At 38.5% G+C, this 19750-nt stretch overlaps 1 protein-coding gene across 1 annotated transcript in view; it reads left to right on the plus strand.

Annotated features, from left to right (window-relative positions):
- Positions 1-19750, plus strand: part of CRB1 (crumbs cell polarity complex component 1) — a 92193-nt gene that overhangs the window by 58061 nt on the left and 14382 nt on the right. The window contains exons 7-11 of the mRNA XM_042819750.1: positions 2832-3382; positions 3800-3965; positions 6234-7137; positions 8627-8755; positions 11698-11824. Of these exons, the coding sequence (XP_042675684.1) occupies positions 2832-3382; positions 3800-3965; positions 6234-7137; positions 8627-8755; positions 11698-11824 (1877 nt within the window). The remainder of the gene's footprint in view (positions 1-2831; positions 3383-3799; positions 3966-6233; positions 7138-8626; positions 8756-11697; positions 11825-19750) is intronic.

Here is a 19750-nt window from a genome sequence, read left to right on the forward strand (position 1 = left end):
CTCTAGGCTGACATAAAGAAACTCATTTAAGGCCATGAAAGGCCAGCAAAGCACTGCAAGTTAAAAAAAAATACATACAGATTCCAATTTTACAAAATGAACAAGATTATCCTATTAACTTAATCTGATTAGCCTGAGGAGAATCCAGGTCCTCGGAGGCCGTTCCTTCTCAGCCAGGTCCTGCACAGCTCCGGGCAGTGACTAACGACGGTCAGTGACTAACGAGGGCTGTGCTACCAGAGAACTGCTGAGGGCCAGAGGGAGACGTGCCCATGTGTTAGCGAGCAGAAGAGCACATGTCAGAACACAGCCTCTTTGGCAGTGAAGCAGGGATTCAATAGCTGGCAGTGCCTGTAGCGCATTTCCTGCTACAAGTGATCGTTCTAAGCACGGGCTGAGACAAAGCGGGAGGACACCAGCAGGTCCCCTGCTATCCCACATCTGTGCTGGAGCAGCAGCAAGTAGCCCTCTGGAGCTGAATAAAGCACATCTCAGGAGCACCAACAGTGCTGTGGTCAGATGAGAACAAACAGACTGTACTGGTGTGGGCTGGCACAGCCAGGACAGTCCACTGCCTTACCGCAGCTGAATGGCTGGGCCCAGGGGCTTGCCGGAGGCACTGCTGCAGAAAGCTGTGGCTTGAAATGCACTTCAAAATGTTTAAAGACAGTTTCATTTTGTATGCTATACTTGATAGGTATCAATACTTTTCAATAGCGTTTTTTTCCCTTATTGCAAAATGACAAAGTCTGAGAGGTAATTGTAACAGACTTCTTTGAAGTCTAGCTGTAATTTATCCAAAGGTTTGGAAAGCAACTTTGGAGTATAGGACAACATCTGGTAAATATGTTGGCCTTCTTATATGAAGTGAAATTAAAACCAGTCAGGGCCAGGAGAGGCTTACGCTGGCATTACAACTGTTCAGAATGATTAGAAAGCCAGCTTTTTTTTTTTTTTTTTTTTCCTCTCTGCTGACCACAGCATTCTTTGCAATGTGTGGCACCATGCCACTTTGATACATAGGTTCTAGATATACACCATTTTTAAAAGATTGTGGCAGGTAGCTTAAAAAGCAGAATGGGGGAGACGTGTGGCAAAGGATAACATAAGAAATGCTAGCATCTTTTTGAAGAAAAGTTGCTGCCAAGTATTTAATTGACAAGAGGCAATATTTTCTGTACATACACAAAATAACAAACAGATGTTGACTCATTTTGATCAGCATCCAGATGTTGCGACCCAAGAGGTTAATGCTAACCAAGGTGATGCTAGCCATCTCATCAAGCAGAAGATCAGACTGATGATATATATATGTATATATATATATCATCTGTATATATACGTATTTATAAATAGAAATACAACAAAATGATTGCAAACATGAAATACCTTTTTGAGAACTAACGGTAACTAATTCCAGCAGAAATTTTATTTTTATCTACATGAAAACATAGTTCAGTCTGTAGAATGACCTTATCAAGAGGGTATATCTGAAGAAGCTTCATGCCTCAAAACACCCGTTGCAACAAATAATTATTTCTATAGGCCAGACTTTTCAACACATAGATTTAGAAACAGAGGTAATGTTACTCTTAGTACTAAAATTTTTGAAATTTGATTTATGAAACTGTTTATGAACAACGAAGGGATTTATTGCTTCCAAATAAATGCCAAATAATACTACTGTGCCACATGGTAGTGCAGTGTGATTATTAAAGGTCTGCTAGGATCTTCACATTCAGCACCCTATTTTCATGGCTTTTTTTAATGTAGTCAATTAAAAAAAGTACTGCTGCAGGCAGCAATTTGACCTATGAGGTCTCACTCGAGGAGTTTTACAGTGCAAAAGGGAACTGACTGTTCAGCTGTGTGAGTATTTTAAAAAAAAAAAAAGCTTGGTTTATTCTTTCTATGAATTTGATATATTAAAAAATCGCTCTTGAAAGTGTTTAGGCAGGAAGTCTATAATACCAAGGACAAGATCATGAAACGTGAAGTATAAAAATAGAAACACTTTGTTGTGCTTTAACGAGATGATTCATCAGAATAAAATACGCTTTGGACTACATATTTTATATCCTTACGAGTCTGAAAATCATTACTGAAAATAAAGAGTAAGGCAGAGACAGATGGTTTTGGTTTAATCATTTTAATTGATAAGCCCAAAAAAATAAAAAGGCTCACTCAATCCTAGCTCATTTTTCCCCATGACACAGTAGCATTATAAGCACTCAGAAGTGAGCAGAACTCATATTAGAACTTACTGAGTCTGTTGAAAAACCTGTGCAAGACAAAATAGGTGTGCTATCTTAAGTGTTATACAAGAGGGTTGTGCTAAGCAGCTTCTGACAATACAACATAAAAAATCAAGTTTTGATTCAAAAGATTTGAACTCTTGAAGTTCAAGAATTATGTAAACTTCCCTTGTCATCAGAGAATCAAAGGAACTAGCTTCTTTTCTAAATGATTTTTCTGATGACCAATCCTGGAAAATGTAGAAATTTGTCCTTCTTAAACTGTTTGCAAACACAGTATCGCATGGAGCTTGATAAAGGGGAAAATTGTGCACAATAATATAACATCTGGTCCTGTACTGGGGCCTAATGTTACAGCCATGGAAGCTGACAGGAGTTTTGGAATAGAAGCTATTTATGGCCAGAACAAGTCTTTATTCATCCATAAATACCAGCACATCTTACTGCCATAAGTAAAGTATATAATCAGAAGTAGCTATTTGATCATTATACTGGTTCCTTTGTCATTTAGCCCTGACTATTCTATTTTTCCTCTTCCTTTCCCTTTTCACCTTTTCTCCTGTTGCTAATCCCAAGAGTATATTCCAGGTCGATTTGGATCTGAGGACTCCTCAGGCTATGCTGCTTTTTCTGTTGGTGCTACTGAGAATGAAAATCTGAATATATCAATGTTTGTCCGAACTCGCAAATCTTCTGGCTTGTTACTGGCTTTGAGAAACAGTACCTGTCTCTATGTAAGAGTCTACTTGGAAGATGGGAAACTCACAATGTTAGCTCCAAATTCCATGAAGCTATTAGGGAAACATCCTATAAATGATGGAAATTTCTACCTAATAACATTAAAAATAGAACCAAATATGTTGGAATTATTCCAATCCTCTCAATACTTAGGCTTTATTTCTACTCCACTACTAACCACCCAAAGTAAGGACTTTCTTTACATCGGAGGCCTACCAGATAACAGAGAAACTGATAGAAATGGTGGGTATTTCAAAGGCTGCATCCAGGATGTAAGAGCGAATAACCAGCCGCTGGAATTCTTCCCCCTCACCAATTCACTGAATTCTTTTATCAACCGAACCCTGATCAACGTCACCCAAGGCTGCAGTGGTGACAATCTCTGCAAGGTAAGAATGACATTTGCATTTCATTTTCATGTTTTTGTCGTGGGGAATTAAAAGACAAAACAAAACAAAACAAAAAAACAACGTAATTTTTTGTACAATATGTAATGATAATGTCTTAGCAAAATATGTAAAAATGCTAGAAAGAGCAGATTTTGATATGTTTTGGTATAGCAAAGTAATGATAAATATGATGGATAGTATCAGCAAAATGTACTGGCATAGAAGAAAATGAAAATATTTTAAGGTTGCAATACTATTGTTCACAAATTATTAAAATGTTCTGTGCGGTCTTAGTACTAATTGCTTTCCATTGGATATAAACAGAATTTTCCTTCTCGACAAAAAGTCTACATTCCTAGAGTTGTGAGTCCACCAAGATTGATTCACGCTTTGGTTATCTCTTCTCTTTCCCCATAGTCCAGTCCTTGCCACAATGGTGGTGTATGCTATTCAATCTGGGATGACTTCACTTGCACATGCCCCCCTAACACCGCAGGAAAAGCTTGTGAGGAAGTTAAGTGGTGTGAGCTTGGTCCCTGCCCTCATGAAGCACAATGCAAGCTGGTGCACCAAGGATTTGAATGTAGGTAAATTTCAGTTATTCCTGTCATTTTTGGAAATTAGAAACAATTGATCAGTATTTCTTAAAACTAAATATTCACTTATTTAAAAATTCAGTGGTATTTCTATATTGTGTAGGTTGCTCCCAATGTAATGCCTCCTATTTTATTTTCATGGAAATGACAACAGCTACAAAGAGGATAGTAACAGAGGATAGTAACAGTATTTAACAGAGCAAATTCTTGCCCACAAAGCACCATTCTGCAACACAGTCACCATCAGTAGCTGTGAATTTTCACCAGTGATGAACAAGAGCCTGCATGATGCACTTGTGAAAATCTGTACCAGTTGAGGTGACCCACTGTCACTGCCACCACTGCTGAAATGCACCACCACTTCATTGCACTCTCATCAACTGTTTGGTCTCCATAAATGTTCAGCAAACATCAGTGAATGTCAGTAGGTGCCATTTTTTCCCTGCATGGAAGAATTCAGGGACACACCTTTGCTTCCTAAACACTTCCATATCAGATGCCATTTTGTCTGACTTCCTCTCTGCTGCTGTCTGTTGCACAGAAAAAAAAAAAAAAAAAATGTAATGGGATGTGGGCAGGAAGTTTCAACCTCTACAGTGATATTACCAATATCTGCCTCTGACATCACTAGCAAAAGGAATAAAATAAGAGGCATTACTTTCGGAGCAGCCCCGTATAATAACAGAAATAAAAATAACAATTGTAAGTTCTATTAATGAGAATATCCTGGCATATCAGCATCAGAAATTTTCAACTAGACCCAACGATGCAGGCACTGATGTTTACATAACCTTTGCTTTTGACATATCCACGAGAGCATGCCAAAGTTGTAGAACAGATTGCTACCTTGCCTGACTGTAAGGGTACCCTACATCCCTGCACTGCAAAGAGATAAGACAACATGCAGTGTTGGATCAACTTAGGATGTTCTCCATCCTCCTGAAGATAAAAGCTACATTACATAAATTGCATCACTTGATATTCTGCAATGTTTAATACCTTTGTAGAAAGTCACCTTAACACCAGCTGTACGGTTATTAAATTAGTATCTTGGCAAGAAGCAGCATGCCAAGTGGTCTATTTGTTTGAAAACTGATAGCCATTAACTGACTGAACATTAGCCAGCCTGCACATCTTTCCTTCTCTTTCTTTCTCCTTACCACCCTGAACTGGAGGAGAATATAACAAGCAAGTAGGGATTTTGAAGCCACATTTTCTCTTTTTGCTAACAAAGTCCAAACGATGCTATGAAGGAAGAGAAATATACACAGAGTCAGCTAGAATGGTTGATTCTTAGGAATGAGAAGGTTCGTCACCAGAAGATTACTATCGTGGGCAATTTGCATGCAGATCAATATGGTGCTGATTTCACTGAGATAGTTAGAATCAGCACTGCAGCACTTGTAAATATTTACAGCTGTAATTAAAATAATTATGCCTTCTCAAATACACATATTTAATGCTGGCATCAAATATGTTCTCTCAAAATTCGCTTTTGCATTTTAGGAAAACGTGAACTCCAACTATACAAAAAAAATCAGAGCAACAAACCAAAGCCTAATCATAAAACACACACACAAACACACACACACAAATCACACAAGAAGAAACAGAGAGAAAGCTTCTACAAGAAGCTGATGCAGGGAGAGTCTAATAACAACAAAAACTTATACTCAGTGGCACAAATGACGGTAAAAACTTCTTCCCAAATACTATCTAGAGAACATTGGTACAGTTACATTAAGTCAAATTTGTCTACGTTTGTAAGCCTGTGTAAAGCAATTGAGCACCTAAGGCAAACCAGTGCAGCACCACTGGCTGGTAACCTGGTCTTTAACTATTATTTCTTTGCTAAGTGCTTATTCTGGGCTACCCTCATAAGAAGAAGCAAGGTTCAACTGTTATCTACGCTTGCGTACTTAGATCAGCTCACTGGTTTTAGTAGACCTACTTCTGATTTACACTACAGTAAATAAGGCCAGAGTCATTGGGTCAGGGTCACTGTCCCCCTTCCCTCATTAAAGGGAAAAGAGCTGGAAGCTGTATGATTAGGATTTCAGGTAGCACTGCTCTGTAATCTCTGCAGCCATAAGAGGCAAGGATAACTGGGATACTGATGGAATTGAATTGCTTTTTAGTAGAAACAAAAGGATTTAAGTGATAGGGATCATGGAATCTTCATCTCTCTGAAGAGATACTGTCCAGGTGGACTGGTTTAAAGCTGGCCTGGTTTCTCAATTATTATCTTTGCACAGGTCTCACTAATGCAGTGTTTAGCGGCCGAAGCAGCGCTATATTTTACAGAAGCAACGGGAAAATCAGCAGAAGCCTCACCAATATCGTGTTTGGCTTTCGAACTAGGGACACAAATGTGATACTGCTGTATGCGGAGAAGGAGCCTGAATTTGTTATCATCAGCATTCACAACTCCAAACTGGTCTTCCAACTGCAAAGTGGCAACAACTTTTACATGTTGACTCTCACTAGCTCATTGACTGTGAGTGATGGGAAGTGGCACCAAGTAATGGTCTCCATGCTGGAGCCCCTGTCTCAGTTCTCAAGGTGGCACATGAACCTTGACAACAAGGACACTGCAACCAGTACAGCTGCTACAGGAAGTCTCAACTTTCTACGAGAGGAGGCAGATATCCATGTGGCTGACAAGGCTTTTGACAATTTGGATGGCCTGCAAGGATGCATGAGCACCATAGAGATTAGTGGAATTTATCTCTCCTACTTTGAAAATGCTGATGTCCTGACTAAAAAACCTCAAGAGGAACAATTTCTCAAAATATCTGCAAACCCTGTTCTTACGGGCTGCTTGCAGGAGGATGCCTGCAGCTCAGAGCCCTGTATGCACAGGGGGAGATGTGAAGACTTGTACACCTCCTATCGCTGCATGTGTCCCCCGGGGTGGGCAGGCACCCATTGCGAGACCAACATCGACGAGTGCTTCTCCAACCCCTGCATTCATGGAAACTGCACGGATGGGATCAGCTCTTATGAGTGTGTCTGTGAACCCGGCTACACAGGGTTGAACTGTGAAGAGGACATAGACTACTGCCGTGGCCACCAGTGTGCAAATGGGGCCACCTGCATAGATGGGATTAATGGATATTCATGTCTGTGTGCTGGTAACTTTACTGGAAAGCTTTGCAGGTAATACAGACTAGGTAGGTCCACATGAATTTTTTCAGGTCTCACCTGAGATTGTTATACTACTGATGCTTCCATTTTAATGCACATCTAATAAACTGCACATTACAGACCTGTACATTATAAGATACGCATCTAGTTATATACTAACTGTGGCTGTACAATTGATGTAAAAAGTCTGCAGTACAGAAAGCCATAGAGATCAGTTAGATATGGACAAAGAGAGTGGAAAAGCACCAGACAGGTTTCAGAGAGGTGGGGAGCAAGACAGAGCTCTGCTGCCAGCCTGAAACATATAACTCCTCACTGTCAGCATTACAAGTCAGCTGGACAGCTGAGGTAGATGCATTGCAAGGATTTTGAAAATGTTTTGAATCTCTGAAACTATGTTTTATAAGAATAACAGCAAACCAGTGAAAGTCTTAGTGGGTGGGTAAGACAAACAAGTAGAAAAGAGTTTGTAAAAAACTTTTTTTCCCCACCCATAGCATGTTTGTTAGGCGTGTCTTTTCCTTCTAGGCTTCTCTCAGCCCAGCAGTTCTGCTGGCTGTGGCACCACACTGCCCACTCTATGCATCACATCTGCTGATCTCATTGTACTGCTTACAGTTCCTCCCAGACAATCCACTTTGAGGGGAGCAAGCCCTCCCTTCACTTACCCTTCTCTTCTCACTGTATGTTTCTCCCTTCTGAGAGGGCAAAGATATTAAACAGCTAATTTCTACAGCTACCACAGCTAAGAATCTCTTTCCTCTAATTTAATTTTTAAGTGAAAGTCCCTAAACAATTATACCTTTTTATATTCTTACCTACTACCAGCAGTTAGTTATTTTCATCATACAGTCATGTTGGTCTGAATGTAAGGATTTTTTTTTTTTTAAGAGATTAGATTCAAGAAAAAGTGTTAGTTTTTCAAACATCCTTCTACTCTTTGCAGCCACATGCTGCAACGTGACACCCAAGCTGTTGTGACCCTGGGGTTGGTGGCAGAACTTAGTGCATCCTTGAGAAAGCAACTTCAAATTCAGGTAGTTAAGTAAGTGGACCCAAACACACTGTGCAGTCCTAGACACCAGCTCTGCCTTTGTGTAGTGTTGGCACCCACCCTCCACAGCCCATCCCTCACCATGCAGGCATGGCCAGCCCCAGACACCTGCCTGTGAGTGCACACAGGCACGGGGTTTTCCTACGAAGGAGAGAACCAGGGAAGCAACAAGTTGTGTGTGTATCTCCAGAACTGTGTGGTCATCCACGGGTAAAATAAGATGCCTCCCCTGTTTGCACTGGATGGCATTTGCCAACAGGAGCGCAGCTCTCACTGTTCAGATACTAGCAGTGGTAAGTTCTGCATTCAAACAACAAATTTGCAAGGTAGATCTAAACATTTTCCGCTAACGCAATGGACTAGACTCAGGAAAAGTGAGAACACGGCATTCAGAAGTGAACAAGGAGAGAGCAAATAACAGCTGTCATTGCCTTTCTATTTATCCAGGTATCGAAGATTACCCTATACAGTTTGTGGGAATGAAGACAGAAATCTCACCTGTTACAATTATGGCAACTGTACTGATCTTGGAGGCAAGCTGGCCTGCATGTGCCTGCCAGGATTTGTAGGAGAACGGTGAGATGCTTCACTTTATGGAACAGTTCTTACAAAAGTCATTCCAAGGGTTTGCCATCCATAGGGAAATTACTCTCCTACAGAAATACAGAAAAAGCTGGTTGTCAAGTGTAGTAGTTTGTTGCCCGAGGGCCTGAAAGTATAACAGTCTTACTTAGGCAAAAATTACAAATTAGCTCAAGAGGGGTCAGTCCAGTACAGCACCACTAATGCCAGTACAAGCCTTTATTTCTTAGTGAGTGTTGTACAACTCCTGCTCTTTGGATTCAATGCCAAAGTTGTATGAGGCACACTGGAATGTTATTTTTCTGTATATCTATAGGCACACATAAACATGTATATCCTATTCAAACATGTATAAAAATTAGCCAGAATACATGCTGACCCATAAATAAGCCAAGCTGTCCTATTTTCACATGTATCCATTGTAAATAAACAATCTATTCTCCTACAGGGATAAAATGATGTGAAATATGTGGAAGTGTTATTTTCTTTACCGAATGCCAAAATATGAAAAAAGAATTATTATTTGAAATAAAAGTTGAGAAATAATACTTACATATTATAGTATGAAATAGAAGGGGACATCCCAATTTGTATCTTGTAGCAGTTTGCTGCATGATTTCTTACCACTTGTTGATTCTCTACAAACACCTCTGCAGCAGGGAGGTCTGAAGGTCTCAGTGCATAAGGTGTTGTAAAAACATAAGAGGACATCATCCCAGTCATAGTATGGCCTGAAGTAATGGCAAATTTCTAAATAGTAAGAAAAGGTACACAGGACATAAACAGAAAACTAATGACTTTCGCTTGCAGTGCAATTAACATTACATCAGAGTGCAATATCCAAACATTCAGCAGGACCAAGCTGTGCTGGCTTTGCAAACACAAAGCAGTGTTTCAACAAATAGTTTTCATTCTTTCAAAATCTGCTTAATTCACTGACTTCGTGGAACCTGCACAGTAAACCAAAAAGGACAGATGAAATGAAAATTTCCACCCACTCATTGCACAATGTAGTTGGCTGACACATCTGCGCTGTACTCTTTAACTCAGCCAGAAGGCCTGCATGCCACACTAAAAAAAAAAAAAAAAAAAAAAAAAGCTAAAGAAATAAAATAATAAAATAATGAAAACATGTTCTCAGGCATTTCTTCAGTGTGTACTTTTTTCAGGACTTCAAGACAAGTCAAAGTGCTTTTTCCTTCTTCCTTCCCCTGCCAGGCAACTTGCTAAAAGCAGCTCTGGGAATGAGCCTTGCTTACATCCTCTCCACTGGCTGGCAATAATGTCTATTTTATAGTTCCCGTGATCCTCATACTGAGTAGCAGCCTTGCACCAATCGTACTGCACTATAACTGACAATCAGAGCAAGGCATTCTTCTCAAATGTCTAAAATTGACTATTTGTCCTCTTTTCCTCCAGGCTGACACATCTTAAACCAGGAATATTTCTGTTTGCAGAACTTAATACATAAGAAAAAAAATTTTCACCTCAATCAGTTAACATTTTTTCAGAATAATTTCAAATGTATCAGTTAACATGAAAATTCAAAACAAAACCCTTCAATCTATTTATTGATTAGAATAGTAAAGCAGGCATTTTGGCTTCAAGGCAGTATTTCATCCCTAAGAAAACTAATGATGTACAATTTAAAAAAAAAAAAAAGGGGGTGTACTTCTATGTCATTCAGTTGACTTGGGATTACAAGGAAAAAAATAGCAAATAATAAGGGGAAAGGAAAGCTTGAAAAGATTAAATAAAAGAAAATGTAGCTGTGTCTTCTATTTCACTGAAATCAGACAGTTTTCAAAATCACCAAAGAGAGTGAGGTTTAAAAGTCTTCCTGTACTTTGTTTTTCAGTTTTGCATGGGGAAGTTCATAGCTATATAATTTTTATGGATTTAATTAATACTTAATTTTCAGCTTTCTGATGTATGTAAAAATGTAGTTTATTAATCCATGGAACTTTTTCATGGATTAATAAAGAAAACCAGCTAAGCGTTTAATGCAAAGAGCAGCACATCTCTAATGTAACACTTAACAACATCTTGAGTGCTAGTGGATATAATTAAACAAAACAATTCCTGGAAATTTTCTGTGAATTTCACACGTCCTACTTCGATAGTAAATGTGATTCTTAATCTGCAAAAACACAGTATTGACCATTATCAGTACTTGAAAAAATGAAGGCAGGGAATTCAGGGGAAGCTTCGTCAGGACAGAGAATCACCAAATTGTTACCAGTTTTTAAACAGTTGCAAATGCTTTTTATTAACGGTTGTTGCCTTAAGAAATTATTAGAACTTAAATTTCCTTTCTCATCAGAATTACTGAAAAGCATATAATGATAAAAATTTAAGCTTTTAAAAACCATATTCTGCAACTGCCTTTCTTAACATTCTCAGTGCCCACACCCTCTCAGAGAGTCCTTATAGGAGATAGTGCTGGACATCTACTGACACTTCAAATTGAGAAAAGAAATGGGTGAACATTCCCAGGGGCATTCAGTTGTGAAATAATGTGCTTTTGTTTCACTTAGATCTAAATTATCGAGAAGGAAATTGTGCCCTCAGCTTGCAGTAACGATGAAAATGGACCAGCAAGTGCTCAGCAGGACTTGTGCTGTATCCAGCTCTAAAACCACACACCAGCTTTCATTTCACTTTGCTAAGCGCCGTTAACCAGGAAATGCTCCACAGAAATGAAATTTCTGGCTTAACTATCTATGTTTGAAAGTAACACAGGAAGTTCAAGATTTAAGAGAGGATAATCAAGTCATTAATAAGATTCTCTGAAGACCACAAACACATGTGGAAATATACTACAGATTTCAAATGGAGCAGCCCCCTCATTAAAAGTTTCTGAGTTAAAAATGTGCCAGTTTTATGCATTTTGTACCTGATTTCAGGATCTCACTTTTTTGCACTCTTCTCTGTAGGTGTGAAAAGGACATTGATGAGTGCAGCTCTGATCCATGCCTGAATGGAGGCCTCTGCCAGAACCTGCTCAACAAATTCCACTGCCTCTGCGACGTGAACTATGCTGGGGACCGCTGTGAGATCGATGTAAGCGACCTCTCCTTCTTTGTCTCTTTACTGTTGTGGCAGAATCTCTTTCAGCTTCTCTCCTATCTTATTTTGAGAATGGATGATGATCCAGCAGTCGAGTGGGGTGACCAGGAAGACTATTAGCAACCCTTTGACTCTTGGTTTAGCAAAACAGAAGATGCCTTGACCAAAGAGCTTAGCAAAGCAATGCAAGCATCTGAGTTTGAAAAATCATTTTATATGTTTTTTGAACTTATGTGAAACATTCAGTTTTATACAAATGTTCTTCAACTCTCGTTGTAACGTGGAAGCAAATCCTTCAGTAATATCATGTTACTTTATAATATATAAGAAAGTGAATGATGGGAACTTTGTGATGCAATGCTCAGGTCCGAGTTCTTACCTGTTTGATGAACTACTTTGGATCTGTGTTAGTGCTTTCACTTCTTCATATTAGAACAAGCGCTAGCAAATCTTAAAAAGTGTTTCAACCCCACATCAATAGACCATTTCACTACATGCACGCTGTCAGCACAAACAGTGGAGGAGATCAGAAAGTAAGACATAACAAGGGGAACTTTAAGATACACCTGTGGTAGCATTCAAGCACTATGCAATGACTGGCAAAGGTTTGTTGCCCTCAGAGAGGTTAATTTTACCATTAAATCTTACTGGTGTCACTATCTCTGCACCACATAATACTTTCATTGCTAGTTTTTGGCCATTTGGTCTCCCACATGCGATACCAAGTATGGTGCTTTTGGATAAATAACATTATGGATTAGCAATGGGGCCCCTTGTACATCCACTTAGTTTAGTGGCAATCCTGCACCTCTGCTCCATTAGCCTCTACACCTCCAGTGCATCACTCTGAGATAAATTGTGGCTATCTCATTTTTCATTAGAATTCCTCTGTCAAGTAAGGCCCAGGAAGTATATTAGATTTTGAAATTACAAATTTGCTGTATTTTCCAAAGATTTCTTCAAATTTCAGAAAGTCTCTCTGTCAGTAGGTAGACTCAATAGACTAAAGTACAACCTTTTGTTCCTTCACATGAAGTAACCAAGGTACTTCAGTTGAGTGGCTGTACATGGATTCTTTAAATAATGAAAATTATGAACACTGGGAGATTTAGAAAAAAAAAAAAAAAAAAAGGAAAGAAAAAATGTAGGAAATGTAAAATATCTGAATTTGTGGATGCCTTTGGGAGAGTCAACATAAATGAAGGACACTGCTAAATATAAAACAACAGTGAAAGTGATTTTTTCTGAACAATGCTTCAATGCAAAAAGCAGTTGTGAACTGTGCAAATATTTCTCTGGGCACTGATGATCGTATTATATTTGTATATATTCCATACTCCTTTTAGCCATCTAAAATAGAGATCTCAAATGATAGTGGCATGTAGCAAAGTTATAGGAAAGATTAGAGTTATTTGAAGAGGTTTTGTGACTCCAGAGAGTGATAAGTGATATGTTAAGGTTCTCATTTTGCTACAGTAAAATGCAGCAGAAGTCATTGCCTGAGAATCAAGCCTCTCTTTTATTTCTCATCTTTCAGAAGTGTCCCCAGATTGATTTTTTTTTTAACTTCATTCCAAGCATAATTGCAGCAACACTGGTATTATTAAATAAGGTTCCTATTTTCAGAAAACCCTCACATTCTTTTGTGCATTTGCAGCAAATACAATGATTCATCCCTGTGAAATGCCACACATTCCTGTATTGAGCATTTGCCTTAGTATGAAAACTTAAGCACAATATAGTAATATGATAACAGCTACATTTATTAGGATAATATCTTTGTTATATTTATCTTAAAAAGTGATTTGGGTAGTTTTTGTGTTTATTGCTCTTTACAAAAAAAAGTGCTGTTCACATGAAAGGTCCTTCCCTCTTTATAAGCAAGTAATTAACGTTGAAGAAAGCTAGAAAAAGTACATGTATTAACTCTATGCCTGACAAGCAATAGCTATCATTGCAGCATGCAAACCAACAAATATATCTGTATGGAGATTCCAAAACTTCTTCTATTCAATACCAGAAATGTGATGACTGCACAAAAGTTTTAAATGGATTTAAAGGAACATGTGAGCTTTCACGTACATTTAGAGTTTGTTACCTGCAGAGCAGCAGTTCAGTCTTTGAGTACATGCTACACAAATATTGTCTGTTCTTGCAATTTAATTCTTTCCTTCCTCTAATGCCTTGTCATCATGAAACATCTCCTGACTTCAGCTGTGCTCCTCTCCCCTCTATATTTCCATATGTTCAACTACATCATGTACGTGTACAGAACTTTCCTGTCATTGCACAAAATAAACCTTCTGCCTTTGTCTCTATGTCTGCTTCTCATTTCCTGCTGACAGCTCTGTCCATTTGCTTCAAGTGTGTTGTTTCTTCTGATATTACCACCTTACACACACCAGCAGAGGCTGCATTTCCCCATTGCTCTGCAGTAGTGCTGGCAGTGCCCGGGGCAGCTGTTCAGCTGCCAGTGCCTCCCCAGCTGCAGCTCTGTTATGTGTCCAAGGGCAGTTGCATAGCACAACCCAACTGACAAGACCCAAATCAGCAACTCAGAGAAGGAGCGCTTAAAGGGTCTGCAGGGCTCAAAGTGACTCTTATTACCTGCTTTCTCCTTTTGTACTGTCAATACTTACAAAACTGCTGGGTGTTGGAAAGCCTCTGCTAACATTCTGACAGGTCATTTCTTCCCTTTGAGTTACATCATAGCCTATAAGCTGGTTCTGACCTGTGCACAGATCTCTAGTTGAGAACGGACTTCATATTTCTAGTTTATAACATTAAACAGAAAAAGGAAACAAATTCCAGATTAATTAAAATTATTTTTTGGAATATATACTTTCACAGAAAGAGAAGCCATTTTAAAGGAAGCAGCTTTAGAAACAAAAATGAAAAAAAGCTTTGCTAAGCACTAGTTTTTTGTAAGTACATCCAATTGCAAAGATTTTTTAGGATCTAAGAGCTTAAAGATTTTAATGTTTAATATTGAGATATAGCAGCAAGATCTTCATAGATGAATGGAAGCAAACAAGCAAGTTCACTGTATTGGGAGGCATGGCTTGTGATTATGAACATTGACACTAGCAGTAATGGATCCCTCTATTTTGATGCTAAGGTTCAAATGTTTTTTCATCTCAGTAACTGTCATTCATAAATACGGGCAGTGAGAAGTAACAGTGATAGAGCTTGAAGAAAAAAGAAAGATTTCTGAAAAGAGAGGAAAGATAGCAGTGGTTGAGGTACTAAAAGGGGAAGCAAAAGTATCTACATCAGCTGTGGGAGGAGCAAAAGGGTATTCTTTAACAAGTGAGGGAAACCAAGGAGCAGTATTGCACTGGGGAAGTGTGCATAGAGAATGGAAAACTTAGAATTGCTGTACTGACTATAGTTCTTACTTCTGACCCTTAAAAAAACAGGTTCTGAGTGATGCTCCTCTGCTACTGCAATTCAAGTTCTGCCAGTAGCATTCTGTCTTAGCCAAAAAGAACCCAAGTGTTTGTGAAAGAATCCTTGATGCTGAATGCTTATTGAATTCTTTTAGTCCCAGATAATTTAATTTTTAAGAAACTAGATTCAATACACAGTTTGCTCAGTGCTATATGCTATGTGACTATAATAAGTTAGTGAAACAAAAAATATAAAAAAATATGCTTCAAACTCACAGTGAATTAAATCAGGTTTCCTTTTTTTTTTTTTTTCCTTTTTTTTTTTTTTCCCCATTGCAAATATTTTCCCTGGCCTGACACCCAGAGGTCCAGCTGGACGGACGCTCTAGTTCTCTAAATCATCTTTTAGCTCCTGAACTAATTTTTGCAGTTTGATGTAATGATTTTCCCTATAAATGTTTGCAATGAAAAGTTCTTCAAAATACTACCTCAAGAACCACTGGTTACTATAACCTGAAAAAATAGCCACAAAAAAACTCCAGCAGGACATCATTCTGTAACACTTAGACAACTATTACCTGCAATACATCTTCAGAGAGTAAAATAAAATAAATGGAAAGTTTGTGATCCTTTTACTTTGTGTTTCAGGAGTACTATGAGGTCCCATTAGGCCCCAAAGCCCATTCTGCCTGTGCTGTGCATAGCAAAAGGCATCCCTATGCTGACTGGCAAACAGCTCAGGATGTACTTTAAAATTGTTTTTTGAGCATTATCATCAGCTGCACCTTTGGGACAGCACTTCCTCACAAAGCATACCCTCTCCTATTGTACTTGTGAATATACATGAATATTGAAAGCAGTGCTAGATTTCACATCCCAGAATACAAGTTCTGCTAATGCTATGTTCTCTGATGTGTGCTGCTGTTGCTTCCAGCTGGTATCATTTGATCCTCCAGGGCACAAGGACAAGCGTCATGCACTGCAGGTTACAATTCACATTTAGTGTCATTAAAAATACACTGATAAGCATGTAAAGTATGTTCAATATTGAATCTGAATTCAGTAAAGCTCTCTCAGGCTTCCATAGAACAGGCACACAGAATTTTGATTGAATTGGCACTGCAGCAATTAGCTAATGTATTCATTAACTACAAGGCTTAGTAATGTGAACGTAGCAAACGATACTTAATTACAATAATTAAAGCCTAGTGATTCATGAATAATGCATTCTCTAACTATTTACTTATTCATCCTTGTGAAGCCATTAATGGATAATGATCATTCAAATAAAAGACATGGACATCAGGAATGTAATACCAAGACTAGTTTTTCTCAGTCTCACCATAGCTTTACCTGTTTGCCTTACGTACTTCTTCCTTGCCAATAGCCACAGAGATGGAAAGTATTTGAAGAGCTATAGAGGAATACCATCACAAATAGAGCCATACTGTCTAGTTCTCAGTCAGTACTCAGTCAGTTCTCAGTCAGTACTCTCATCAGGCTTGGAGAAGGTCCAAAGAGTCACATCATGCCAGAAATACAGGATAGATTTTGTTTTGTTTTTAAGTCATACTCACGTGCGATTATTTTGAGGCAGCATTATCATTTTTGTTCTTAGCCTAAGTTCAAATGCTCAACACTAGGCCAGTATTGCTCATCAGCTAGGCCAGGGATGTGGCAAAATGAAGCAAAGACAGGAAAGTCAACCAGATCTGGAAAGTGCTGCTGTTCAGGCTGAGGAGCTGCACTCAGCTATTGCTCCTCATGCACAGCAAGTGAGACACAGAGGAGGGCAGCACAGTGAGGGCAAGGCTTTAGCCACAGGGCATGCAGGCACTTACTGGGGTTTTGTCTTCCCCAGCGCACCTGCCTGCTTTCCTGATGCTGCTGGAGCTGAGACAGGCAGGCAGCAGGAGGAGGTGGGCTGCTGGTGAGTTGTTGCTGCGGTGCCTGACAGAGCAGCCCTGCACTGTCAGCTACTCAGAGAGGAATGCAGCACAGCACAGATAAACTCACTGCAGTCTCACGATTGTGTAGGTCAGCCACAAAGGCAGACTTACTGCTGCTGATGGTATGGGGACATTCATTCCTGTGCCAGGTCAGATGCAGAGTCAGAACAAACATCTTTAGATTTGTAAAATGAACGGTTCTGCTCTGAAAGTCATTGCAAATGTCACATTGCCATTTTTGTAGCTGTTTTTCTTCTTTTTTTTCTGGAGCTCCTTAATATCCTCTGCTACTTTCTGTTAGTCTGCTTTCAAAACACAGGATTGAACTAAAACTTCTAAAAGAGTATTGCAAGAAACACATTTAATATGTACCATAACATAAGGTACAGAAACATTAGGTTGCAAAGACGATAAGGTTATCTGATGTGTCTTAGCTGGAAAAGACAAGAACACTCCTCATGAGGCCGACATCACTGCATGCATCAGTGCAAAGCAGCTGAATATTTAATGTATGTGGTAAATATAAGCAGCAAAGGGAGCCCAGATGACATATGACAGCCTAACACTCCACAGTATAGGAATCGGCTCAAATAGGGTATTCACATAACACATTTAACGTTCAGACTAACATGTTTTGTCTGTACACCATCCTTTATGTTGCAGAAGCATTGTTTTCCTTTTCTCACCTTCTGATGTTTTCCTTGTAGACTCTCAGTCACATCACATGGGCATTTACTTCAGTCATTGCTCACTTCCAAGCACATTCGAGCACACCATGCCTGCATTGTTCAGATGCTAAATTTTACATGCTTTTTATCATATGGTTCATGAAAATTAATGTTCTTTTTTAAAAATTTTATTTTCCTCTCTCTCTTTTTTTTAATTATTTTTAAATTTTTTCTGGCTTCCAGTGATACTAGAATATATACTAAAAGTTGTTTCAGCTCTTTAGAACAATTAACTCAGAAATATGGGTGTGTGTATATATATATGTATATTTATGTATATATATATATATATATATAATATACATACATTTGTAAGAGCAGAAACAAATAATTCTGTCTTCCAGTGACTTTCAAACAATAATGCTCGATGTCACTGAACAGTCTGGCCAAAAGCAGACTGAAAACAGACAATAAAATAAATACATTTTAATTCCTTAAATCCAAGTTAGTGAACTCACTAGAAGTTTCTACAGTAAAACAAATTCCAGCCTCACCTTCAAATTGAAAAATAAAGCCTGGGCTTGTCCTTGACTGCTTTTAAAAAGAAAAATAAACTGGACAGAAGTTGAGGAGTTCATAACAGAAAAGATAATGTATATGGAGTTGGCAGCAACCTCTTGGGATTCAATGTTTGTCCTCTTCACTAAAATGAACAGAATTGAGAGATAAGTACAAAGCTATAAATGGGATTTATTGCCAGATTGGAAGGTGGCTTCAGGGGAAGCTTGTCCACCACCATTAAGAACTTTAACAAAAACCTCCTCACTTTTATTCAGTACTTAAATAGGAACCATGGCCCTTGGCTGCAACCACTACATTATTTAGACAGCAGCAGTCCTGTAGCACATTACTCCTATCTACATACTAGCTCAGCATAATAAATACATCTGGCAGAATAGTGCTCAGAAATGATTCACATACTTACAATTACTACAGAAAGGTCCATGGAGTTATGATGTTTCCAGATAAAGCAAGGGTGGCAGGCTCATCTGCCTATGCATCTCTTGGTGAGTTCTGCATGTGAAGTATGTTCTTGTGCAGAGTGCTTTTCAGTTCTTGTTATGAAACTCCATTCCTAATAGTGTCTGAAAATATTTTGCACACTTTATTAGAGTTCTTGAATATTTTTCCACTAAAAAGCAATAAAAAAATCCTATTCTTGAATATCTGAAAAATATTTTGTGTTCAAATGATCAGAAACACTTACATGTTTTCAAACAGAGTCATCTACATGGGAGGAAAAGCTTGTTACTTAAATATTTTAGATTCTGTGTACCAAACTGTAAAAACAATAGTCCTCAAATTTATTCAAACATTATTTATTCCCTTTTCAAGAAGAATAAAAACTGCTGTGGTACTGCTGTAACACAGTGGAAAGGACAGGGGGAATCAGCAACGGTGCCCTTTAGAAACCTTTGCAATTATTTAACTAGAGCAGCTTTTGCACCACTCCAAACTGCTTTGGTTGTTGGTAGAAAAGAAAAAGAGAATGGTAGCGTTAAGAGGATCTCAAGCACTATATGAGCAGGATAACCAATTATCTGTTTGGCAATGTGTTCTGCCTTTCTTGGATACAGTACAATGAACCTTAAAAAATTTAAAAAGTTACTGTATTGCCTTGTCTTGGCTGCTCAGTGCTACTAGACCTAACTTAGTTTCTTTAGTTAAAGTGTAACAAAGTCCATACCATTAAATTACAAAGGAGAATGAACTTGAGGTCCATTTCATGTGAGAATATACTAAATTACAACAGATTCTATTAATGTTAATATAAGTTAACGTGGAAAGTTAACCACACTGCTTTAATAAAGCACATAAAAATCATTTCCGAGGGCAGATGCTTCAGTGCTTAAC

Source organism: Centrocercus urophasianus, unplaced genomic scaffold (genome assembly GCF_019232065.1).
Source record: "Centrocercus urophasianus isolate 14NV4802_14NV808 unplaced genomic scaffold, USGS_Curo_1.0 seq_18, whole genome shotgun sequence".
Classification (NCBI taxonomy): domain Eukaryota; kingdom Metazoa; phylum Chordata; class Aves; order Galliformes; family Phasianidae; genus Centrocercus; species Centrocercus urophasianus.